The sequence below is a fragment of the Mytilus galloprovincialis genome, chromosome 8, assembly GCF_965363235.1.
Source record: "Mytilus galloprovincialis chromosome 8, xbMytGall1.hap1.1, whole genome shotgun sequence".
Classification (NCBI taxonomy): Eukaryota; Metazoa; Mollusca; class Bivalvia; order Mytilida; family Mytilidae; genus Mytilus; species Mytilus galloprovincialis.
The window spans coordinates 61,134,370-61,161,631 of NC_134845.1; the positions used below are offsets into that span (position 1 = coordinate 61,134,370).

Below are 27,262 nucleotides of genomic sequence, written 5' to 3' on the forward strand. Positions count from 1 at the left end.
TAAATTTTACTGCTGACAAGTTAACTTCCGTAAGTTCTCGAAGGCGGCGATATTCCATGTGATTTCTCGAAATTTCTTAGAAAGCCTAGTTTTATTTGTGTTAAACTTCCTTGTGATTTATTACTGGATAGTTCTTCACTTGAAGAAATCTTTATATTTGTCTGTAAATCAGCAAAAGTTATTTGTATAGACATTTTCTTTTTTCTGTTAAATAATATCCAACAGGTAACAAGAAAAGTGGAAAATGCCGGTCGGTTTTGATATTGGTAACAGTTCCTGTTTCGTTGCTGTAGCGAGACAAGGTGGCATTGAAACAATTGACAATGAATACAGTTCAAGGAATACACCGTAAGTTTTGTAATCTATTATTTAGATACCCCTTAAAATTATTTTCTTTTGTCCAAGTTTATCCTTAATCATTATTTTAGTGTGATCTATTTATCTTCCCGTCAAGGAATGGACTCGGTTTTAAATAAATAAATAAATAAGCTTTATTTAGAGTCGACATGGTATATAAAACATAGACAAACATAATAAATAAAGCTTATTTATTATTATTTATTTATTATTATTTTAGTGTGATCTATTTATCTTCCCGTCAAGGAATGGACTCAGTTTTTAGTAGTCCAAGATTAATCTTGACGTCCAACGGCTGTTTTGCCAGACAAGCTGGGGCCGTGGGACGTCAGAGCTTGTCCCATATCAAAAAGTGGATATTTGCCCACCCAAAATAGATGCGCTGCTTCGTCGCTCCTGATGCCGATTGAGGGCCTTGGAATTATAAAAATCGGGCATCAATCTATTCATTTTTCATTTATCTCTTCATTTATGTAAGTTTCACCTACCTGCCAACCTTTATTTTTCCATATTTTAACAGTTTTTACAGGGACCCATCGATTTCTGCATTTTAACTTTCATTTTCAAAGATTATCACGTGACCACGAGAAAACAGTGCAAATGACCCAAATGTAACACCTTGTTCATTTACGATGCAAGTTATCAAAATGTCAGAGAACTTCCGATTGTTATCTTGGTTGGAACTAAATGCTTAATACCGATCTCCTGTAAAGGAGGTGAACAAATATTTATATTTGCATATTTGAGTCTCGAGGCCATGAACTCTCTCGTAACTTGACGTCCATTTGAAAGTGAAAGTCAAAATGCAGAAATCGATGGGTCTGTGAAAACTGGTAAAATATGGAAAAATAAAGGTTGGCAGGTAGGTGAAACTTACATAAATGAAGAGATAAATGAAAAATGAACAGATTGATGCCTGATTTATATAATTCCAAGGCCCTCAATTGGCACCAGGAGCGAGGAAGCAGTGCATCTATTTTGGGTGGGCAAATATCCAATTTTTGATATGGGACGAGCTCTGACGTCCTACGGCCCCAGCTTGTCTGCAGTGTTTTCCATTCGGCATTTAAGCCGGGTGTGCCGACCACCTTCTTTTGAAAGCCGACCACCTTTCGATTTTAGGAGATGGTCGGCTTTTTTTTTCAAATTTCGGATTTTTTTCGGTTCCGTACCGTTAAAATTTGAATACTAATCGCGCCTCGCTGATTTGTTTTCATTGACAAAGATGGCGTCCAATCGTCAAATTTCAATGTTTTCATTTATCAATCGGGGTACAAGAAAGGCAGATGACGATGGTGATAAAGAAAATACTAGACCAAATAAGTTAAATAAAATTGATAGTAATGTTGAAGTTGTGGAAATTGAACAAAAATCAACCAAACAACGGAAAAGACACGCAAGTGAAGACAAATATGAGGAAGACTTCAAATGGCTTATAGTCACAGAGGAAGGATACTACTGTTCTATGGGCCAAAAATACGGCACAAAAGCAAGAAACATGACATAAAATTGTAAATGAAAGAAGAGAGAAAAGAGATAAATTGTTGAAAAAAATCAAATCAAAGAATATTTGACAATTAATATGACTACGTCTATTTATGTTTGTTCAACTCCATTAAATGTGAATATTATACAAATCTTTATTTTTGTGACCCCCACGTGCACCGACAGTAAATTAAAAAAAAACGGGTGGACATTTAAAAAAAAAACACCCGGTTGCAAGTGATTTTTTTAAAACACCCACCTTCCCTTAGTGAAAAAAGGAAAACACTGGTCTGGCAAAACAGACGTTGGACGTCAGAGTAATCGCGGACTAAGTTTTGAGTGTATATACTGTGTCATATGTCTGTTTATATAAAAGTATTATGGAGAAAATATGTTTAAATTGTGCTCAAAATTCATTGATGATATCAGAATAATATAAAGGGATATCTTCATTGACATTGTAAATTTTGATGTGAAAGGATTCTTCCCTTGGTCTAATTCTTAGTATTTGTGGTAGATACTTAGTCAGCTGTGCTTGTAATGTTTAGCTCAATCCGTAAGCATGTTGCCTTGTAAAATCCTGGTCCCAGTTTTAAGTATGGGTGGAGACAAAGATGAAAAATATTTTGTAAGACTAATCAATTATGCTCAGGTAACAGTAAATTGTTAAACACAATATGATTCTCACTATTTGTCCGCAATCACTGGACAGATCACAAAGGTTCCTATAAAGTTTTGACATCATATAATAGAACACCACAGTGCAAAAGTGATGGTTGTATGATGTAACTTTTCTTGGGTCAAGTGGCGAGGATTTCCAAATAGCGTTGATGTCTATAGACATGAAAAATGGCTTTCCCATTGTTTTTATGCCCCACCTACGATAGTAGAGGGGCATTATGTTTTCTGGTCTGTCCGTTGGTCCGTCTATCCCGCTTCAGGTTTAAGTTTTTGGTCAAGGTAGTTTTTGATGAAGTTGAAGTCCAATCAACTTCAAACTTAATACACATGTTCCCTATGATATGATCTTTCTAATTTTAATGCCAAATTAGAGTTTTTATCCCAATGTCACGGTCCACTGAACATAGAAAATGAAAGTGCGAATGGGGCATTCGTGTACTGAGGACACATTCAAGTTTTCCATCAAATTCAAATTCATCTAGTGCAAATCAATCATATAAATCAACTTGAAATTGGTATGAAATGACAAAGTTTAACTATCTCCCAAATCAACTCATCTCTAAAAATCAAAACCAAACTGGTACTGTAGAAAGAATTAGCTGGAAAAGCTATATTATACCAATGTCCATAATTAATGATAATGGGATGGATGGAAGGACAGGTAAGCAGATGTGAGGCATCTGTTTTGTGGCTCATTCTATATAGCTAGCACTGATCGCGAAAAGTGGTTGTCCTCAGGATTTTACCACCAAAATTTTGTATAGGACTGACACAATTTTAGTATTTTTCAATAGAATTAATAGTGAGGACCAGCAGATTTTCTTCAAGGATCACCCAGGAAAAAAAGATTTATGTTTGCCAATTGGAACATATCCAATGTCATCTGTGAAACTGATATATATACAGAGTTTGTGAAAACCTTTTTTTTTACCTGTCAGTCTACATGTATGTTCCAAATTGCCTGCACACCTTGTCTTAAAAGATTTCAAATATACATACCAGAAACAAAAAAATGTCTATCAACCCTAAAATTTGACTTCCCCTTGAATGTAAAAAAAAAACGTTATCTAGCTAGAATACAATTACAAGAAGACAAATTACCATTGTATTTGGCTGAACAGTGTAAAGTTGTTGAAATGAACTTGAGTTTACAATATACAAAATGTACCAGTGTTCTTCCCAGGCCCTTTTAAAATCGGGGTAATGTGACGCTATATTTTTTAATGTGATGCTATCTGAATTAGATTATGCTATGGATGTGATGCTATAATTTTTAGAAGCAAAATGGTATTTCAAATTTCCCTAGGCCTAAATTACATGTAATATATTGTTTGTTTCCCCAATCCCGAGCCTGCCAAATATTGTTTGTTTCCCCAATCCCGAGCCTGCCAAGCCAGGTGTTGGTAGGTAGGTAGGGAAATAATTTTATTTTTCCAAAAAGCTTGAACAATATCGTACAATCCGGCAAGCCAGGAAATTGGAAATGAATAAAATAATATCTGACTTAGTTATGACAATAAAATTTGATGAGTAGCACTGTTTTTGCAGGGTCGGTCGAGATTGGGGAAACAAACAATATTTTATTTTAGGCCTATTTACCATGATGCTAAATGCAATTTTATGGAAGAACACTGTTAAAAATACATGTAGAAAAAAGATATCTGAGTGAAATAGTTACGAAACTTTAAAAGATTAGTATATTTCTTTCCTACTGTGAATTAAAAAAAGGAAGGAAAGTTTGTCCTTGTACGATACTTAGCAAGTAAATTTTAAGTGTTTACTATTTTTACTATTTCCTTCGCTTACTTATCTGTAATAATAATTAAGACACAGTGTTTTTATCTCAATTAATTATTTTTTTAATATCGAGGCCAATGGATTCTTTTTGTTGTTGTGAATAATTATGAAAATGAGCAGTGATGTGTAGTATGGCTTAGAATTATTCAGTGTGGTCATGAAATAGTAATCTCTTGAAAAAATGTGTTGAGGGTTTCTAGACCAGCTTTTATTTTGAGCTACAGTTACATAAAAAAGGAGATGTGGTTTGAATGCCAATGAGCATGATGAGACAACTATCCACCAAAGTTCAAATGAATTTGATGAAAGAAATTATAGGCAACCGTATAGCCTCAACAATGAGAAAAACCCTACCGTATGGTTGGATATAAAATGCCCTGACCTGTAAAATATGAAACAATTCAATTCAGAAAATTAATGCCTTAATTTATAACAAAACGGTTTACGAAAAACTTGAACTTAAGACAACCACTGAACTACAGGCTTCTGACTTTGCACTGGCACATAATAGAAAACATTTTCCAGCTTATGTAAAAAGTATCCTATCATACGGACAGTCGGACTCTGTTTAAAAAAACCAAACTGAACACATGGTCTCATACCAAGTTGCTTCACTCTGCGGTAAAAAAAATCGATTAAAAATGAAATAAGATTTTTCTTTCGCACGGAGCAATTAATGTTTGAGTACATAAAATGTATCAGCACAGGTAAAATAATACAATGAGAAAAAGTTGTAGTTCTAAACGTACCTCAGCTGTGTGGAATGTTAATTATAAATTGTAGTTTAAAAGCTTGAGTTGAAAACTGAACATGTAAACAAGACTGATATGAATTATAATAATATTGTTTTTGATTTCTAATATTTTAATTATGCAATTATACCATTTTCAGGGCCTTTGTTTCCTTCAATGAAAAGAACAGAAGTATTGGTGTCTCGGCCAAGAATCAATGTATTACAAATCTGAAAAATACAGTATCTGTTTTCAAGAGGTTTATTGGGAGAAAGTTCACAGACCCCTTTGTACAACAGGAGCTCACTGATTTTCCCAAACCTTATAAGGTGGAACAGGGAAAGAATGGAGAAATATTAATCAAGGTAAGTTAGACTCACATTTAGAGCTAATTTCATAATGCTTGTAGAGTAGAACTTTGGTTGGATTGCTTACTTTGTTTAAAAAATCATTTACTGAAGCATTGTAATTAAGATTGACATCTTCAAACAATAATATATTTAGGCATTGTCAAACCTGAATATATTATATAAGTTTTGATTGGACGTAATCCCAATTACAATTGTATTTACAAAGCAAGCAAGGTAACCAAGTGTTACTCTACTTGCATTATGAAATAGGCTCTAAGTTAATGGTTTGCGATTCACATGAAAATCCCTTTTTGTTAAAAAAAACACATAAAAAAAACAAAAAGTAATTTAAAAATGTTTAAAATAATATTTTGTCAAACTATCATCATAGATATTTGAAAGTCTAGCTTGTCTTCCAATTGAAGGAAGGGAGATAACCACAAATTGTTTTAAATTTACAATGAAATAGCATAGAGAAATTCTCTCATTCAATCTTATAGTGATTACTTAGTTTCAGAAATACCCTGACATTAACAGTTTGCTAGATAGAATTCTACCCTTCAACCCCAATGATAACAACAGAAATTTTACCATCTCAGTGGATAAATATTATAATAAAGTTGGTTTAGGGCTATTCCAGAAAAAAATGCTTGGGGGGAAGGGGGGGATGGAAGGCATTTTTTTGTCAGCACCCGCCATCCAGACAATTGTAATTGATAATTATAGTGCATTATAGTGTGAAAAGTTGCTCTTATACCCATCACCCATGTATTATTAATACAATTTGCCTTCCAAACCCCCTCCCCCCATACATTTTTTTCTGAAATAGCCCTTAGTAGTGCCAATCTTTTCTCTTACAATACCCTACCACACAATCACCACTTCAGGTGTTGGTTGGCTTATATTTTTTCACTCTTTCAATAAAGTTGAAAATGTCAATTGTTATATATTTTCTGAAAGGATATGGTTGCATATTATGCCACACAAATTGAAGCATCATGTGGTTCATCAAATTTCATCAAACTTGTTAAAACTTGTTTAAATGCACACAGTTTAACCCTCTTGCTGCCGACCGTTTTTCAAGGTTGCATTTCATATGCCGGCAAATACGACAGCTCGACGTCTGTGACGTAATATGCCAAACAACGCCCTCATTCGATATATGACGTCACGACATAATGACCGTTACATTTGGGACAAATTGGAGAAAAACATATCACTGTTTAATCTTCCGTTTTTTAATTGACAGAAATACAGCATTGATGAGAAGCTTGCATAAATTACACCATGGACATATGTGTCCCTCCGGCACTGCCGGTGTGGACATATGTGTCCCTCCGGCAGCAAGAGGGTTAAGAGATTTTTGTTAAACTTATAATAATGATGACATATTTTTCTTTGTCTAGGTTCAGTATCTTGAAGGTGAGCAGCAGTTCACTCCAGAGCAGATGATGGCAGCTCTATTAACAAAGTTGAAGCAGATATCAGAAGCTGGACTGAAGACTAAAGTTGTAGATGTGGTTGTATCTGTAAGTGGACTATTTTAATAATATAAAATAAGTTATAAAGGTAGATGATTCGTTTTATCGTAAGGTCCTTCAAAACAGCAAAGTTTAATTCAAGTTAATTGTGATTTTATGAAAGGATGGTACTGTTTAACTTTCTTAGTGTTATTTTTTTAAATTTATATCCAAGTATGGAATATCCGCACATTCATCTTATTAGTTTACAATAATTTATTCCAAACAAAATGATTTGAAATTTGATTTGAAAAATACAAAGTTTTGTTCTATTGCATGCAATTCATGTAATACATGACCGTGATGACACGTTAATTTTCTATTTAAGGTACCCACATTTTTCACAGATATAGAAAGAAGAGCAATGTTAAATTCATGTGAGGTAGCTGGACTGAATTGCATGAAGGTCATGAATGATTCAACAGCAGGTTAGTGTTTTTATCTCGATTTTCAACAGGGACCACAGTGGATGTTGAGTGGTCTTCAATGGTCAAACTACTGTAAATTCAGAAATTATTGCGATATTTTTTTTATTGCGAAAATTGCGACAGGATTTAAATCGCAATAATTTCAACTCACATTTTGAAATCTAGTTAATAACTTTAATAGGATTTTCTCAATATCGCAAAAATGAAAATCGCATATTATTCTTTAATGACAAAATCGCAATAATAAATGCACGCAATAATTTCCGAATTTACAGTACTGTATAACTAGCCTGTCAACACTGTGGTTTGGAGTTCAAATCCTGTATGAAGCATGTGCCCTTGACTGCATGAATCTCAACTGACCAGGATTTGCAGTTATCCTACTGACGATTGGTGGTTCTCTCAAATAAATACGGACAGCCACGAAACAGAACAATAATGTTGAAAATAGAGTTAAACACCAGTCAATCATATTCTCACTTTGCGTTTTCTGTTGTATTTTATGTATTGAAAAATAAATAAGATTATCATTTCTGAAGATCTGCAACTACAGCTATATAATTTAAAAGGTTATGTAGGAATGATTCTCCATAAAGCACCAAATTAGATTTTTTTTAACACAGTTGACATTCTTTATGAAGAGGATGGTTACGGATACTGTACCAATGATATTAAAAAATGTGTTGACATCCAAAGATCACTGCTTAAAAAACATTTTAACTTCCAAAAGACACTGCTATCATGTAAAGGTAGACTCGTCTCAGTTTTCATGTCCCTGCCTCAATGCTAAGGAGGCATTAAGCCTTACCCTTGACAGTCTGTCCAATTTTACATACTACAAGGAAGCTTAATAGAGGGCATTTGTGTCCCAGACATTTTTTTCTTTTATTTTCCATTGTGTCTCATTTTGAAGGAAGATTGCCCCTAATGCAAATGATGTTAACATTAAAATTGCAGAATTACCAAATAGAAATAACCAATACTTGTACAACTATCTTATATAATATATGACTTTTAATTACAGCTGCTCTGGGTTATGGTATTTACAAACAAGATCTCCCAGCTGAGACAGAGAAAGCCAAGAATGTGGTGTTTGTTGATATTGGTTACTGTTCCCTACAGGTAGCCATTGTGGCATTTCACAAGACAAAGCTAAAGGTATGACATTGAAATAAGCATTATTAACCCATTCACCGCTGACAGAAAAGCTCTTTTACATTTCCAGGAAAAACCATTGCAAACACAGTTATCTTTCTTCTTTAATAATTCATCAAAAGAATGTAGAAAATTAGAAAATTTTGAATTTTTATGACCAACAAAAATATCAAAACATGAACAAAACTGTGTACATGATATGGTGTAAGTTATTTGCATATGCTTAGATCCCTCATTGGGGAAATGCAACAACATCAACTTACAATATGGTACAATGTGACTCAACAGAGCAGAATGTTAAGTAATATTTGTGACATAGATAAAGTTTCTAAAATTTCTACAACAAACTTGAAAAATTGCAACTAGCATATATGGCATATAAAAGAGATGTGAGATGTACACCAAGGAAACAGCAATCCAATGACATTAAACAATAATTTAATTTTGGATGTAACACGTCTTCTGATTGGCTGACATTATTTTATTATGAGCCCATAGACATAATTTAGTTATGTGACCGTGACGTCATCAACGTTTTTTCATGGTTTTCTACGGTTTAGAATGGAATTTAGAATTAAATTATAAGAAGAAATGACTGTAATATTTTTTCTGTCTATTCGAAATAACATAAAAAATGTGGTGCACACTGTTAAATAACTGGCTACGTGCATTATTCAGTGTGCACCAAATTTTTAATGTTATTTCTTCATAGACAGAAAAAATATTAGTCATTCCTTAAATAAAAAACCTATATACAGGCTTACAACAATAGACAAATACCAATATGTTACTGTAAATTCAGAAATTATTACATGCATTTAATATTGTAACTTTTAAAGAATGAACAAAAATGCTAGATGAATTATTATGATTTCAGGAATAATACAGGATATATATCAGATATCAGAATGTGAGGTCTTGTTTATATTGCAATACTTACCAATTTGCATTTTTCACAATATTTTTTTCTGAATTAACATTATACTAAACTGTAGATTGCTGGCGACTGATTTTGTGATTTGATTAGATATTTTTTGTGTAACTTTTGTAGGTTTTAGCAACAAATTTTGACCCCTGTCTAGGAGGAAGGAACTTTGACAAAATTCTTGCAGACTATTTTCAACAGGACTTTAAAGAACGTTATAAGGTTGATGCAGGAAAGAATATGAAGGCTAGACTGAGATTAGAAACTGAGTGTGAAAGACTGAAAAAACTAATGAGTGCTAACACACAATCCATTCCAATTAATATAGAATGTTTCATGGATGACAAGGATGTGACAGGTAGAATGGACAGGTAGGTCACTCTGTACAGGTTGATTGAAAATTTAGGTTGCCTAAGTCAGGTAAATAAGAATGGAGGCCTTCCGTTGGGATGAAATATTCTTTCGAGAAAAGTTCATCTTAGAATACTTTTTTGATTTATTGATAGATATTTGAATGACCTCCAATTTCAATTTACCGGTACTTAAATTCTTTGACAGTATGTGGTGGAAAGTGGAAAAAAGCTGTAATTTTTTAAGCCTAAGCCGTAGGCACAGGAGCATTAAGTTTAACCTTATCCATCTGTGTGGAAGTCCAATATCCCAAAATTTTGCTGGCTTCACTTTTACTGTTCTGGGGTTATGTCCCCTTTACAAATGGAAAAATTGCTGAATTTTTAGTTTCCTTTCTCTATCTTGGCCTCAACCAAATATTATGATACTTATCCACTATGCTTATAACCACAAAACTCAGATCATACACACAGTTAGGTAGATCCCTTTTACTGCTCTAGAGTAATTTACATTTGATCTTTACAACGTTATATGCAAGCAGAGGCATCATCTGTGGACACATTCCCCAATTTTTTTTTTCTCTTTGAAAACTAATTTTCTAAGGACCAATGCAATAACTCTAAAGAAATAAAAATTAAAATAAACAAGAAATAATATAATGTTTACTTAGAAAGACATATATTGTATTAGTATATATATTGTAGGATTATGTGAATGATTTTCAATTCTAATGTTAATTTTTAGTATTTTATTTTCATTTTAGAACTCAGTTCGAAGAACTATCAGCTGGTTTACTTCAAAGAATAGAAACAGTTTTCCAGACATTACTAGAAAATAGTAGTAAGTATGACTCTTGCTTAAAGAACTATTCAATAAATATATTTTTCAAGTATTTATAAATTATTATGGATTTCCAATATTTGTATGCCCAATCTAGAGGAATTATGTTTTCCAATCAACTAGAAACTTAGTACACTTGTTTCCTATGATATGATCTTTCTAATTTTATTGTCAAATAAGAGTTTTGATCCCAATTTCACAGTCAAACGAACATAGAAAATGATAGTTAGAATGGGGCATCGTATTTCATTGTCTTTTCCACAATATGCACTGGTGGATTCCAAAAATCAATAATAATCCAAGACTACAAGCAATTTATCACTAAATTATCTCCCTTGGCAACTTATTTCTTGTGAAAACCAAAAAGTGTTAAAGATTTTATCCAATTTTTTTTACTTAAAAAACACAAATTTTGATAATAAGATAGTCAGCCTAATAGACATACCCCAATAACCCATAATATGGAATTTTTTGAACTCGTGGGTGATAAATTGTTGGTTGCATTTTCGTAAAAAGTTGTAAAAAAATAAGTTAAATGAAAATTCTATATTTTGGGTTGTTGCAGTCCGTGTAACTAATGCTGTATAAGAGGAGTCTTGCACTTCAGATTTTAGAAAAATCATAAATATCACAATAAGTTGTGCGATTAAGCTCAATCTTGAAATTATGATGAGCAAATTAGCTTTTATCTTTCTATTTTTGAATTACTTTCTAATGGATGTGATTAACAAAAACAAAAAGGTATATCAATTAACCTTGTTATAAAGAAGTCATAAAATGTGTGGGGATAATACTGAGTTGAGTATTTGCAAATACAAAGTTTTTTGTCCATTTTCAGAGATGTCGACATCAGATTTAGCTGCAGTAGAAATCGTAGGAGGATCATCAAGAGTTCCATCAATTAAAAGTCTAGTACAGAAAGTGTTTGGCATCGAGCCAAGTACGACACTGAATGCTGATGAAGCTGTGGCCCGTGGATGTTCTTTACAGAATGCCATATTAAATCCCACATTCAGAGTGCGAGATTTCTCCATCAATGATGCACAACCTTATTCTATTACATTGAGCTGGCAGGCAACAATGGAAGAAGACAGGTAAGGGGGTTTTATAAATGATTTTCCTAGTTATCATTCAGGCAAGACTATGTCAATGATGCTGTGGTTCATTTGTTTTTGTTGATATCAATTTTCATGGTTGGATAAGAAAAATTGCTGATTTGCGAATACCTCGTTTCTATTTGAAATTTAATGAATCCCCATTATATTGTTATAATTTAATTTAGAATGTAACGCGTCTTCTGATTGGCTGACGTTATTTTGTTATGAGCCCATAGACATAATTTAGTCATGTGACCGTGACGTCATCAACGTTTTTTCATGGTTTTCTACGGTTTAAAATGAAATTTAGAATTAAATTATAAGAAATGACTGTAATATTTTTTCTGTCTATTCGAAATAACATAAAAAATGTGGTGCACACTGTTAAATAACCCGCTACGCGCATTATTCAGTATGCACCACATTTTTTATGTTATTTCTTCATAGACAGAAAAAATATTACAGTCATTCCCTAAATATTCTGTTTATTTTGGTTTGTCTAGTCCTGTGCAAGGTTGCAATTTCTTTTTGTCTACATACTTTACTGTTGACATTATTTCTCTTAACAAGTTTTCTTAATTTTCTTTTAAATTATAGGATAATATTTGAATATGTTGAATTTCAGGCAGCTTTTTATAGAAACTAACAAGAATTGTAAAAATCAAATCGCAGCAGACAAACTTTTCTTTAGACTGACTATTCTCCGATATAAATTTGATCCTTTTAAATTGGTAACTCCAGAGACATGCTTATCATCTTGAGACTATCCTGTCTGAACATATATATGTTGTATCCAAGAAAAAAACTCTAGAGGCTAATAAAGAATGTCTCTTACACTTTCACTGTACGAAAAACACCTACCAATAGATGAGATATCCAAGTGCATACCCTGTGTCTAAAGCATGTTTTTATGGAACAGCCCTTACATAATACAAATGAGTTGAACTCATTGAATCTAGTAAATATTAAAAAGAAGTTTTAGACTTGTGACATTTAACCTTGTGATTTTCCTTTCAGTTCAATGGAGTTGTTTCCAAAGTACCATATGATTCCTATGTCTAAAGTACTGACATTCTACAGAACAGAGCCATTCCAGTTGGAGGCTAAATATACACATAAAAATGATGTCCCCATACCAGATACAAATATAGGTAAGAAGAAAACGACTATTAATGAAGGATCAAGGGATAACTCATAGATGCCAACCATTATGATTTTTCCGTAATTTTTCTGATTTTGCGATCAAAACTACGCTATTACGGTCAAAGTCAAATAGTTACGGATTCCCAGTCATCACTATTCAATTTTGTAAAACACAGATTTTTATCATTACTTTGTCGGCCTGGTCAGGTATTTAGAAAACGCCAATGTCAGCTTCCGGTTTCTCGGGAGTTATCAACCTATTGTTTGGTAACTTAACTGACTTCCGAAGATGCAAACTTGGATTTTATGGAAAAAAAGAAGTACCTTTTCTCCCTTTCTCTTCTTCTCCTTGACAAAACGAAAATGTACAAGTCGAGAACGTCTGAACAATTAATGAATAGAATACCTACTACAGATACATGTTTAACAAAACATGTTAGTGCACATCACTTTGAAACCACTGGTCAGTCATTTTTTAGCTCACCTGGCCTAAAAGGCCAAGTGAGCTTTTCTCATCACTTGGCGTCCGGCGTCGTCCGTCGTCGTCGTTAACTTTAAAAAAATCTTCTCCTCTGAAACTACTGGGCCAAATTAAACCAAACTTGGCCACAATCATCATTTGGGTATCTAGTTTAAAAAATGTGTCCGGTGACCCGGCCAACCATCCAAGATGGCCGCCATGGCTAAAAAGAGAACATGGGGGTAAAAGGCAGTTTTTGGCTTATAACTCAAAAACCAAAGCATTTAGAGCAAATCTGACATGGGGTAGAATTGTTAAACAGGTGGAGATCTATCTGCCCTGAAATTTTCAGATGAATAAGATAACCCGTTGTTGGGTTGCTGCCCCTGAATTAGTAGTTTTAAGGATATTTTGCTGTTTTTGGTTATTATTTTGAATATTATTATAGATAGAGATAAACAGTAAACAGCAATAATGTTCAGCAAAGTAAGATTTACAAATAAGTCAATATGACTGAAATGGTCAGTTGACCCCTTTAGGAGTTATTGCCCTTTATAGTAAATTTTTAACCATTTTTGGTAAATCTTAGTAATATTTTACAAAAATCTTCTCTGAAACTACTGGACCAAATTAATCCAAACTTGGCCACAATCATCTTTTGGGTTAGTAGTGTGAAAAATGTGTCCGATGACCTGGCCATCAAACCAAGATGGCCGCCATGGCTAAAAATAGAACATGGGGTAAAATGCAGTTTTTGGCTTATAACTCAAAACCCAAAGCATTTAGAGCAAATCTAACATGGGGTAGAATTGTTTATCAGTTCAAGATCTATCTGCCCTGAAATTTTCAGATGAATCGGACAACCCCTTGATGGGTTGCTGGCCCTGAATTAGTAATTTTAAGGAAATTTTGCTGTTTTTGGTCATTATCTTGAATATTATTATAGAGATAAACTATAAACAGCAATAATGTTCAGCAAAGTAAGATTTACAAATAAGTCAACATGACCGAAATGGTCAGTTGACCCTTTAGGAGTTATTGCCCTTTATAGTCAATTTTTAACCATTTTTGGTAAATCTTAGTAATATTTTACAAAAATCTTCTCTGAAACTACTGGACCAAATTAATCCAAACTTGGCCACAATCATCTTTTGGGTTAGTAGTGTGAAAAATGTGTCCGATGACCTGGCCATCAAACCAAGATGGCCGCCATGGCTAGAAATAGAACATGGGGTAAAATGCAGTTTTTGGCTTATAACTCAAAAACCCAAAGCATTTAGAGCAAATCTGACATGGGATAATATTGTTTATCAGGTCAAGATCTATCTGCCCTGAAATTTTCAGATGAATCAGACAACCTGTTGTTGGGTTACTGCCCCTGAATTGGTAATTTTAAAGAAATTTTGCTGTTTTTGGTTATTATCTTGAATATTATTATAGATAGAGATAAACTGTAAACAGCAATAATGTTCAGCAAAGTAAGATTTACAAATAAGTCAACATGACGGAAATGGTCAGTTGACCCCTTTAGGAGTTATTGCCCTTTATAGTCAATTTTTAACCATTTTTCGTAAATCTTAGTAATCTTTTACAAAAATCTTCTCTGAAACTACTGGACCAAATACTTCCAAACTTTAACTGAATGTTCCTTAGGGTATCTAGTTTGTAAATTGTATCCGAAGTTATAATCTATCAACAAACATGGTCGCCATTGCTAAAAATAGAACATAGGGGTCAAATGCAGTTTTTGGCTTATAACTCAAAAACCAAAGCATTTAGAGCAAATCTGACTTGGGTAATATTGTTTATCAGGTCAAGATCTATCTGCCCTGAAATTTTCAGATGAATCAGACAACTTGTTGTTGGGTTGCTGCCCCTGAATTGATAATTTTAAGGAAATTTTGCTGTTTTTGTTTATTATCTTGAATATAATTATAGATAGAAATAAACTGTAAACAGCAATAATGTTCAGCAAAGTAAGATCTTCAATTAAGTCAATTTGACCAAAATGGTCAATTGACCCCTTAAGGAGTTATTGCCCTTTAAAGACTTTTTTCACAATTTGTTCATCATGTTGACTTACTTTAAAAAATCTTCTCCTTTGAAACTGCTGTATCAATTTCAGCCAAACTTAGGCTAAATGAGTTTCAGAGTATCTAGTATAAATTTTATATTTTATTTCCTTGTATGTCAAGAAACATAGCTCCTATGGCTAAAATAGAATTTAGGAGAAAATGATTATTTTTTTTGGCTTTTGAAGAAAATAGGACGATCCAAAAAACATTTAAATAAATTGAAAAGCCAAAATAATCATTGATGAGAGATTTAACCAAAAGAATTAAGGTGAGCGATTCAGGCTCTTGAGAGCCTCTTGTTTTATATAAATAAGGCTGTTAGTTTTCTTGTTTAAATTGTTTTACATTGTCTTATCGGGGCCTTTTATAGCTGACTATGCGTTATGGGCTTTGCTCATTGTTGAAGGCCTTACGCTGACCTATAGTTGTTAATGTCTGTGTCATTTTGGTCTCTTGTGGACAGTTGTCTCATTGGCAATCATACCACATCTTCTTTTTTATATGTAAAAGCAGGATAGTAACTGCTCAGTTCTGTTCGTCTGAAAGATGAGAAACTTGCGTAAATGTTGTCACTTTCCTCAAAGTTTTCTTGGCTTCTATGAAAGGAAATTGTTGAATAGTTTGTCTGCAGTTTGATAATGTTAAGTTGAAGCGAGTAAATGTAATTATTATTTACATCTCCAATGTGAGCAGCAAATTTACGACACTCTTTGCACGATAAAAATTTCGTCAAAGTTTGAAAGGGAATGATCAGTAAGGCACTAGAATTTTCACAATCAATTCCTTGCAGCAATGCAGTTCCAGAGTCGATATAGTCTTGTTAAAAAAAAAAAATGGTTTGAGTAGTGGAAGAATGACACTTTTTATTTAATTGTATGGGTAGTGGTTTTGAATATTGATTTTAGTATAAACAAGAGGATACTTATATAACTATTAATTAGCAAAAAAAAAGATATAAGTATTCATTATTTTCTTTTTTTAAATAGGTAAATTCCAAGTTAGTAAGATAGAAAAACCCAAAAATGAAGACAGTGCCAAAGTGAAAGTGAAAGTAAGGGTTAATCAAAATGGTATCTTCACTGTAAATTCTGCTACCCTGTCAGAGACAATAGAACAAGAGGAACAGGACGCTAAAGCTGAGGAACAGTCCATGGATGTTGATGCTGAGAAAAAACAAGCAGAAGAGGAAGGAAAAACTCCAGAGGGAGAACAAAAACCTGAGGTCAATGGAGAAACTGAGGTTAATACAAATTCTGGCTTAAAAGCCTACATAGAAAACTATTGAAATTAATGTTTAGAGCAGTCAGGGGTGCTACTTAAACAAGTGATTTCATTATCACCTATTTCAGTGATTTGATAAATTCAGTTATCACCTATTTAAGTGATTTTGGTGTTTCCTTTGATCTTCAAATGCTAATTTCATTGATTTTCCATATTTTCACAAACTTTTCTATAATTTTCCTACATAGATCAATTACCCCTTTTTCTATGGACATTAATTTCACCAGTGCGCTTGAGCAGTAGGTTAGTGCGCTAAAGCTTTTAAAAGTACCCTTGGGAAATGTTCTGTAATCAAATATTCTTTAACTACTCTGACTATCAGACAAAGGTCAACAATATTAGGTAACCTGATTGGTTTTCTTTAGAGTTAGAATGATATACTTCAAGGTTATGTCCTGATCTACAAATTATTCCAGAAAATGTATATTTTAGATAAATTAAAAAATCTGACAGGCTTATCAAGCAAAAGACAATTTCTAGATGTTTATAGTTGTTTTTTCAATGGAATTCTTGTCTTTTTACCAATAAAAAAATCAAGCTTGTAAGAAAAATATCAAGAAAAAGTTATAAACACTTATTGAAGTGATCTTCTCAAATTACTTGTTTCAGTGATTTTAAAAAGTCTGTGTCTATTTATAGATTTCACAGCCAAAATCACTTGAAGAAGTGATTCTGAAATCACTTGTTTAAGTAGTACCCCTGACTGTAGAGAGAAAAAAGGGTTAATATTTACAGTTTTCCATATATCTGATCGTATTTGTACCTTTCTAGTTGAATTTTAATTCATACATGGCACGAAATTTGTATACACACTCAAAATTCCTGAACTGCACTTTATTCAGTATCTTTGATTAATACAAATATCATATTAAACCCTAAGATTGTAATTACTGACATTCCAATCCTTTTATAGCAATCAGCTGTAACCTAGGGAGTTAAAATTAGAACTGTGTGACAGGTGATTCTTTCTGAGAACTTTGAACTATTATTAACTATTGAAAATAATGATATTTTCCTAGAGTTTAAGATAGATTCCACAACTGCAACAAGTGTATTACGATATTTCTCCACTCGAGACAGTTAAATTTTAACTGTTGAGAGTGGTGAAATATCGTAATACATGAGTAACAGTGGTGGAATCTGTTTCTCTAATGATTTTTATGCTTCCTTTTCAAAGATTTGAGGAAAGTTGTGTACTTCTGATTTGACGTCATCAGGCATTGTCGCCTCTTTTCATGACGTCACAATAGGAAAATTCAGAACAAAACAAGAAAATTTAACCTCACAATTAAATTTCAACCAATCATTTGCCGAGAACAGATTTTTCACTAGTGAGGAGAAATATTTTTCTCACACCGGTCATGAAATGTGAAAATAGCACAAAAATTAGAGAAGGTCCATTTCTCAAGTGTAAATATCTTTTTCAGATGCAAACAGACCAACCAGAAACCCCTGAAAAAACAGATAATGATGAGAAGAAAGAAGAAAATGCTGCTGGTGATAAGAAGTCTGAGAAAAAGGTATTCTATGTGAAAATAATATTCAGCATAGCTTATGTAAACCTTTTGAATAAGTAATAAGTTTTATATATAACGATAAAGTCTTTCCTTCATTAGCTCAACAGGCCATGTTACAAAATATGATAGATACAAAGAACATTTCAATGAAATTTTTAAGCCACTCATTAATATATATTGAAAAGCAAAAATAATCATTGATGAAAGATTTAAGCAAAAAATGACAGGTGAGCAATTCAGGCTCGTGAGAGCCTCATGTTATAATAGTATGTTATAAATCAAATATTGGTTAAATCGGTGATCATGAATTTGATACCTTAAATCCCGTTAAGACTACTTAACAAGCTACATTGGTCCAACATATATATATATATATATATATATATATATATATATATTTCTCTAATTCTTCGTCAATTTATCCCTTTCTGCACCCATTGTATAAAAAAAATTAATCAACGTGTGGTTCGTTTGATCTCAATACTTCATTGGTTAAAATCCGATTGTGACGTCGAATTTTCTTGCTGTCCTCTGAATTTCCTATTGTGACGACATGAAAAAAGGCGACCATGCCTGACGACGTCACATAGAAAGAACACATCTTTTTGCAGATCATTCGAAAAGAAGGAATAAGTTTGCCTGCATAATGTTAGAAAATCATTAGAGAAACAGATTCCACCACCAAATCTCGTGTAATACGATATTTATCCACTCTCGACAGTTAAATTATCAATTTTAAAGTCCTCGCCGAGGCGGCTCGGACTTTAAAATTGAAAATTTAACTGTCTCGAGTGGATAAATATCGTATTACACTCGATGCAGTGGTGGAATCTATATATATATATATAAACGGCAAAAATATCTTTTATATACCCCATCAATCAATATGTTAAACTTTTACACAAAAACGTCAAGCTACAAAGATATTTTTTTGTCATGCATCCGATTTCACCTAGATAGATGCACACGCCCGATGAAGCTAATTTGTTTAGCGAAATATTGCGTGAATAATATATAAAATATAACAACTAATTTTATAACACTCGATCATTATTGTGTGAAAGTTATATTCTTAGACACTTATATAATTTAATTTAGTAACTGCATCAGTTTATTTACAAACTGATCCACACCTAGATAGATTGAATGTTGATTGTTGCTATTTTTAGACACTATATATATATATATATATATACATACGATATATATAAAATTCATTGAATTTTTGTTGCAAGCAGACTATTTATATCTCAGTGATTTTATATAAAAAGAAGTACAATGTACTATTCTATGGGTTTTTTTATTTATTATATTATTTGAAATTAATTTATTTTTCTGATTTTAATAACACTAGAAGCATTCTTTTCTTACAGTCTGAAGAAAAGAAGAAAAAGAAAGTGAAGAAAATAGATCTACCAATTGAAGCCTTTGTTCCTGAAATGTCCAAAAAGGAGATCAATGATCTTGTCGAAAAAGAGGTAAAACTAGACAGTTTATACATGACCGCTATCAGAAAAAGAGATTAATAAACAAAATTGAACAAAAATCACTTGTTCCAAATCTCTTATAAGTCAGCTTATTATATTTTTCAATGTTTAAAATTTGTAATTTTAACGTTGCAGTAGGAAGCATACAAATAAACTCATCATAGATACCAGGACTAAATTTTGTATATACGCCAGACGCGCGTTTCGTCTACAAAAGACTCATCAGTGACGCTCGAATCCAAAAAAGTTAAAAAAGCCAAATAAAGTACAAAGTTGAAGAGCATTGAGATCCAAAATTCCTACAAGTTTTGCCAAATACAGCTAAGGTAATCTATGCCTGAGGTAGAAAAGCCTTATTATTTCAAAAAAATCTAAATTTTGTTAACAGTTAATTTATAAATATATCAATATCAATGATAATTCATGTCAGCACAAAAAGCGCTGACTATTGGGCTTGTGATACCCTCGGGGAAATAAATCTTCACCAGCAGTGGCATCGACCCAGTGGTTATAAATAAACTCATCATAGATACCAGGACTAAATTTTGTAAATATGCCATACGAGCGTTTCATCTACAAAAGACAAAAAGACAAAAAGACAAAAATACCCACTAAAATTTTACAACAAACAAACAAATTAGCTGCATGGGATAAAAATCAACCCTATGCAAATGATACCAATTCAATACATCTGTTGACCTATTTCGGGATTGAAAAAGTCTCTGGTGAAAGTCTGTAATTGTTAAAAAATTTAGTTGTTATAAAAACCTTTCAAAACAGACCAACATCTGTTATCAAAACCTGTGATTAGTTCAATTTTCAAAAAAAAAAAAAATTTGAAGGGACTTGAAAAAAAAATATACTCAATTATTGTTCCCTAGTCTACACAGCTACTTTTGCATAGGTACTAATACTGTACTTAAAATCTGTAGTACTGGAAATTTACTTGTAATATTAAGTACTATTTCTTTACTTTAAAATTATTGTAATATTTAGGTACTTGTATTTTCCAGTACTTGATTTGTACTCAAAATATTGGTACAAAAATGATACCAACAATGATCACAGTATTCCATGTTTGAACATCATAACTTCATGAGATTTGAAAAAGACAAACATTCAAAATGCTGAAAATGTAACTGTGCACCCAAAAATCTATAGTACTTAAATTTCAAGTACAAATCAAGTACTGTAAAATACAGGTACTTAAATATTACAATAATTAGTAAGTAACACAATAGTACTGAATATTAAAAGTAGATTTCCAGTACTACAGATTTGAGGTACATAAATAGTACATAAATAGTACCTATGCAAAAGTAGCTGTATAGTTGACTCATAATGTTTTCATTTCTTGTCTGTTCCCTTTTGACTGTAAATGAAGATTTATTTTTACGGAAATGTGCTTTTTTAACCTGACACAATAGGTCAAACAATATTTTTAAAACGAACAAATTTATGTGGGGGACATGAATTAATTAAACCTTTTCTCTAAGCCTCATTATCATATTCTCTGTTGACAGAATCAGATGATTATGGCAGACAAATTAGAGAAAGAGCGAGCTGATGCTAAGAACGCAGTAGAGGAATATGTATACGACATGAGAGATAAGTTGTCTGAAGCCTATGAACCTTTTGTTAAGGAAGCAGTAAGTAGCATGAGTATCAAGTTAAAATACAACTGTATACAGAATCCCTTGTGAGCATTCAAAATTTTGGTAACTTGTGAAATTGTGAACAGAATTATTTTCAAGTGACTTTCGCGAGTAAAAAAAAAAGCATGAGTACTTGTAGCTTAATTGTCTTTAACCTTTTTATAATGACTACATCAAGTTAAAAGAAAATGTGAATCATTAAAAACATATAATCAATGAAAATTAGAAAATGTCAAGAAGTTTCTTGGTAACAATTGCATCAAAAGTGAGATAAGCTTAAAATTGAGAATGGAAATGGGGAATGTGCCAAAGAGACAACAACCCGACCATAGAAAAAAAAAAAAACAGCAGAAGGTCACCAACAGGTCTTCAATGTAGCGAGAAATTCCCGCACCCGGAGGTCTTTCTACTATCAAATGGAATGTGTCATACTGGAAATATCATACACAATGGAAGAAACATTGTCCTTGTAGTACAATTTACCCCTACTCTCTTTATATTATTTAATAGAGATAATCCACTTCTATTTATCATTGGCTTGTCACTGATAAAAAAGGCATTGAAGAAACACCGGGCCTTGCGGTCATAAAACTTTCGAGCACGATTTTTGAACTCAGACTCAAGAATCAACCAATCAAAATGCGTGATTTCATGTTTCGAGCATGATTTTTGTGCTCCGAGCACTGAGCAAAGTTTTATGACTTCAACCCCTGATTTATCATAAGCATTTACAACATAACAATATATTTGATAGAATTATAAAAGATAGGATAAGGGGTATCCATCCAGGACACACAAACAGTATGTCCACAGCTAAAGAGAAAAGGAACACACTTTTATAGCTTTTTATCTCAATGTCAGTGGGGTTTTCAACAAGTAGCAGATAACTCTCACCTTGAAGTAAGTTAAAGATGACCGCTTGGACCTGTTTGAGCTGAAGTTTTACATGGAAGTATGAATGACACCAGTGATTACAAGGCTGAAATGATAATGAGAAATTTTACAATTCACCATTCTCCAATTTGGAGGAAAGCTGCTTGTTTATTAGAATCATACATTGTAAAACATTTAACCAATCCAAGACAGTCTTGAATTAATTCTCAATTTATGTCAAAAGTGTATAGTTATCAAAGTACATATTGATATTTATTTTGCCTTCCATTTTAGGACAGAGAAAAGTTTAGTAAATTATTATCAGAAACTGAAGACTGGCTGTACGAAGAAGGAGATGACCAGAAAAAACAAATTTACCTTGACAAACTCACACAGTTAAAGGTATTTTGATTTCATTATGTTTACATTTATGAGTTAGGAAACATCAAGTATCTGTACCTAATCCTGACCTTGTTTACACTAGTTTATATCATGATATATAATATATGTATAGCTGTTTATATTTGTTAGTAAATTACATACAATATAACATACTTCAATTTTTATGCCCCATTTTTTGTGGTCTGTGCGTCTGTTCGTTCATTCATTCATCTCTCCCTCTTCAGGTGAAAGTTTTTGGTCTAGTTTTTGATGAAGTTGTTGAAGTCCAATCAACTTGAAACTTAGTACACATGTTCCCTATGATTTGATCTTTCTAATTTTAATGCCAAATAAGAGTTATTACCCTATTTTCACTGTCCACTGAACATAGAAAATGATAGTGCGAGTGGAGCATCCGTGTACTTTGGACACATTCTTGTTTGATATATATAACATGTTGAAAATATAAATTTAGAAAGATGATATTCACCCCTCTAGATGTCAAATGCTTTAACATGTAAGCAGTCTAAAGTCCTCTTTTTTCAAGGTAGTTAGTTGCAAACCTTCTCGACTTACATAAGTTATGAAAATAACCAGTCATGGTTTCCTAAGTGACTACAGTGTTGGGGGGAAAAACATTTTTACTGTTGTGCCAGTTGATAACTGTAATTTTATGTATAGATACAGAAATAATTTGACAGCTATTTTCCTAATGCATGTAGTTTAAAGGTTTGATTGGCTTGCTAACTTTGCTTTCATAACTGTTTGCTCATGCATATTAATTAAGTTTTACAATTCTAATCAACAGATAGGCTGGGTTTCAGCTTATATGATGTTATTGAAAGCTTGAGCAAACATTTATACATACAAAGTAAGAAAACTAACCAAACCTTTAAAATACATACATTAGGAAAATAGCTGTAATTGATATCACAGAATATATCTATTTTAGACATGTATTTTAATAGCTTCTGTCTATTTGATTACTTTCAGAATATTGGTATCCCAATAAAAGACCGATATGATGAATTCCAGTGGAGGCCTGCAGCATTTGATGAATTAGGCCATAGTATACAACATGTCAGGAAATTTTTAGATCTCTGTAGTCAGAAGGTAATGCATAGTTCTTGAAGTCAATATACCCCTACTTTGATAGTGATGCAGGGGTAGCAATTGTTGTATCCCTCAATCTACACTTCTGTCTTCAAAACAGCATTTGAATCAGTAACTAATGGTAATGCTCACGTCATATTACAGCCTATCCCTGCTAGCAACTAGTCTAATGTAAAATTTAATTCAGTGATGTTGACAGTGGCATCATCAACTTGTGATTAGGTCAGCACTAATGACAAATCAATGATTATTTGGTATGCAAGTTGTACAAGCATTGGGACATCACATCTTCATTCATTTAATGGCCTTGGACAAATAACATATGTGCAACACAGGGGGACATTGGAATTCTGTTCTTATTTTCTTTCTTTTAATAAGTCGTTTGCAAATTTGACATGGGCGAAGGTAAATATTTGTATTGAATAGTATAATAATAAAAAAAATTAATAAAAAAATTTAGGTTGACATAGGCTTCTCACTGTATGAAGAGAAGGTTATCTAGATATTACTTTACTGTAATTTGTATTTTCAGGATGAAAAGTTCGCCCACTTATCAGCAGAAGATATAGAAAAAGTTTCTAAATGCCTGGCAGAAAAAGAACAATGGCACAACAAAGCACTGATGGACACACAAAAACAAAGTTGTTATGATCCTCCAAATGTTTTAGCACAACAAATTCGATCAACAAAACAGGTAAGATAATTAAAACCAGGAGTGTTATTAATAAAATTGAGAATGGAAATGAGGAATGTGTCTAAGAGACAACACCCCTACCATATAACAGACAACAGCAGAAGGTCACCAATAGGTCTTCAATGCAGCGAGAAATTCCCACACCCAGAGGCGTCCTTCAGATGTATGACATGAAACCTAACAGACCTAGAAAAATCATCATTATAAACTACACATACTAGTCTGTCTCATTTCAGGCTGTTATGATACACCTAACTAATTATACGATTGGTATTTGGATACAAAGGGTTGACAGTACGATACAAAAGGATACAATCCATTATCAATATCAACCTTGAATGAGTACACAAAGGCTTTTAGCAAACTTCCTTTGTTCTTTTTTAGCCCCATTTATGGGCATTATATTGTCTGGTCTGTTCGTTCTTTTGTTCGTTCGTCCGTTGGTTTGTACGTCTGCCAGGCTTCAGGTTAAAGTTTTTGGTCAAGGTAGTTTTTGATGAAGTTAAAGTCCAATCAACTTGCAACTTAGTACACATTTTCCCTATGGCAGATATGATCTTTCTAATTTTAATGCCAAATTAGAGTTTTGGTCCCAATTTCACGGTCCATTGAACATGAAAATTGATAATGCAAGTGGGGGCATCCGTGTACTATGGACACATTCTTGTTTTAATGGAAATCAAAAATCAAATGAAAATCAAACAAAGTAAAAATAAATCTGTTCATTTATTGAAACATTTCACAAGTAGTCTATTTATACTATACATAAGTTTATATTGGATTATATATCCATCAGCAGTCATGGAGGTCATCTGGATGGATTATTAGATGGCATCTGGTCTGAAATGCACATGAATTTGCTGAAAAATACCAAGTCCATAATTGGTTGATTGTTTTATTGGGACTTTTTGTGTGTAATTTGAATAAATGCTTTATTATTTTATAAATCCAATATGAGAATTTAGGTAAAAGAAAAAAGTTAAGATTTTTATCGCTAATGCCCCTTTTATATCCTGTGTAATTTTAAAGGATTGAATTTAATCATTTGAAGTTGATAGATATTGTAATCTTATTTAATATTTTAGTCATTAGATACTACGTGCAATCCTATCATGAACAAACCCAAGCCTAAAGTGGAACCACCTAAAGAAGAGAAAAAAGATGTGAAGAAGGAAGGAGAAAATAATGGAGAGAAAATGGAAACAGATTCAACAAAACCAGGAGAAACACCTGCAGATTCACCGAAAACAGAAGTAAAATCAGAAATGGACATCGATTGATAACATACATTAATAGGACAAATTTATTAATTTATTGAAATGAAGTGAGAGGTCACGGATAATGGAGAAATAGTTGTTCTAGATCTTGAACTGTTCATTTTGCAGATGACATGCTGACTTCATTTTCGATAAAATTTAGGGGCACTAAAGATTTGATTTTGTAAAAAAAAATATTTTATTTGAAAAACTCTTTCCTATAAGTCAGTTTTAAATTGGAGAGGAAACTAGCATTAATCTTCTTTTTCTGATGTAGTTTACTACATGATTAGATACTGATGTGAAATGAGACAGTATGTAGTTGATAAATTTTTATTCTTTCATTCTTGCACGTTATATAAGTAAATTTTGTCTTAATAAAGAGAACAGTTATGTATAAAACTAACACATTTATTGTGGAATGTCTGATTTCATGTTTCACATCAATATGTAATGTTTTATTCACACATTTTCCATTGGTGACTGCATTTGTATAATATATCATTTAAAATAATATAATTTATACAACAAGCTGCGAGCTAATTGTTACTGTTAATATATGTGTAATGCAAGAAAGTGCTTTTGTGTTGTTATGAATGGTTGTTATGGTAACTTGGCAAAATACTGTGTCGAAATTGTAAACGAATTTGTACATAGACTTATTGGCAACTGAAATCTGCTTATTTTGATACATACAAAAAAATAAGAACAAAAGAAGCTGGTCATTAGACCAAAATGAAACAAATTTGACATTGTAAAAGGTCAACACCAGGTGTCACCACTTTAAAGCTTATTTTAATTAAATAGTGCTATTAAATTGAACTTCTGACTACAATATACCAAATGCTTTTACTTAACCATTTCTTGAGGCATATTATGATTGTAACTTCATTCTTTAAATAAATTTTATGTCATATAACTGAGATTTTATGATTCAGTCCAATTATGAAAACTTTATTCTTTGTTTCTTTTTCTTTTTATATTGTTGATGCTGTTATTCAGTGATTGACGTTTACAATTTTATCCATGTTACTTTAAGTTGTTTCATTGCTTCAATTTCAATCATACATTTCATTGTCATTCAGTTATTTGTTTTGAATCATCTGCAGGTATATATATATATAGTGCTTGAGTAATCGGCAGGGATCCAGTTTATCCTTACACAAATAAGTTGTATATAATCTCTATTTCAAAGATAAAGTCCATAAGGGTCAACTTTTACATATAAAATAGATACAAAACTGTTTTCTGCTCTTTTGTCACCCCTAGTTCAAAAGAATGTTTGATAAAAACTCCAATGTCAATTAAATTCAGAGGTGGAGCTAAAGAAAGATTTTAAAGTCAAATTCAGGCATTTGAAAATGGATTAAAGTTGCACTGCCCTGCACGGTCATTAAGGTGGAATATAAGGACTGCTGAGTTTCTTTTGATTGTCCTGTTTGTAAAAATAAAAAAAATAAATGATTCCTCAACTAGCAGTGCTATAACCAAGGGATTTTTGTGAGGCCTTTTTTCATTTTACCAAGAATTTCTCGAAATGCACAGATTGAATTATTCCCTTTTATTTATTCTGACTATTAACAAACCCCCATGAATAGGTTTGGCCTAGA

General features: G+C 32.5%; 1 protein-coding gene across 1 annotated transcript; it reads left to right on the top strand.

The window, feature by feature from the left end:
• The first annotated feature begins 17 nt into the window (after positions 1–17).
• On the top strand, positions 18–26,228 carry LOC143042332 (heat shock protein 105 kDa-like). Its single transcript, XM_076214611.1, has 17 exons — positions 18–348; positions 5,212–5,416; positions 6,808–6,930; positions 7,250–7,349; positions 8,374–8,507; positions 9,556–9,800; positions 10,544–10,620; positions 11,459–11,714; positions 12,735–12,868; positions 16,382–16,635; positions 18,104–18,196; positions 19,567–19,671; positions 21,204–21,329; positions 22,503–22,610; positions 23,583–23,702; positions 24,235–24,396; positions 25,482–26,228. Exons 1-17 carry the CDS (start codon positions 245–247, stop codon positions 25,674–25,676), a joined length of 2,541 nt encoding a protein of 846 aa, XP_076070726.1. The 5' UTR covers positions 18–244; the 3' UTR covers positions 25,677–26,228.
• The last annotated feature ends 1,034 nt before the right edge of the window (positions 26,229–27,262 follow it).

What these genes read in the sequence shown, in the direction of transcription:
- LOC143042332 (XM_076214611.1), top strand. Translation starts at nt 245, where the DNA reads ATGCCGGTCGGTTTTGATATTGGTAACAGTTCCTGTTTCGTTGCTGTA. An exon ending in ATGGAGAAATATTAATCAAG is followed by an intron (nt 5,417 to 6,807) that starts GTAAGTTAGACT and finishes TTCTTTGTCTAG; the next exon opens with GTTCAGTATCTTGAAGGTGA. An exon ending in ACAAACTCACACAGTTAAAG is followed by an intron (nt 22,611 to 23,582) that starts GTATTTTGATTT and finishes GATTACTTTCAG; the next exon opens with AATATTGGTATCCCAATAAA.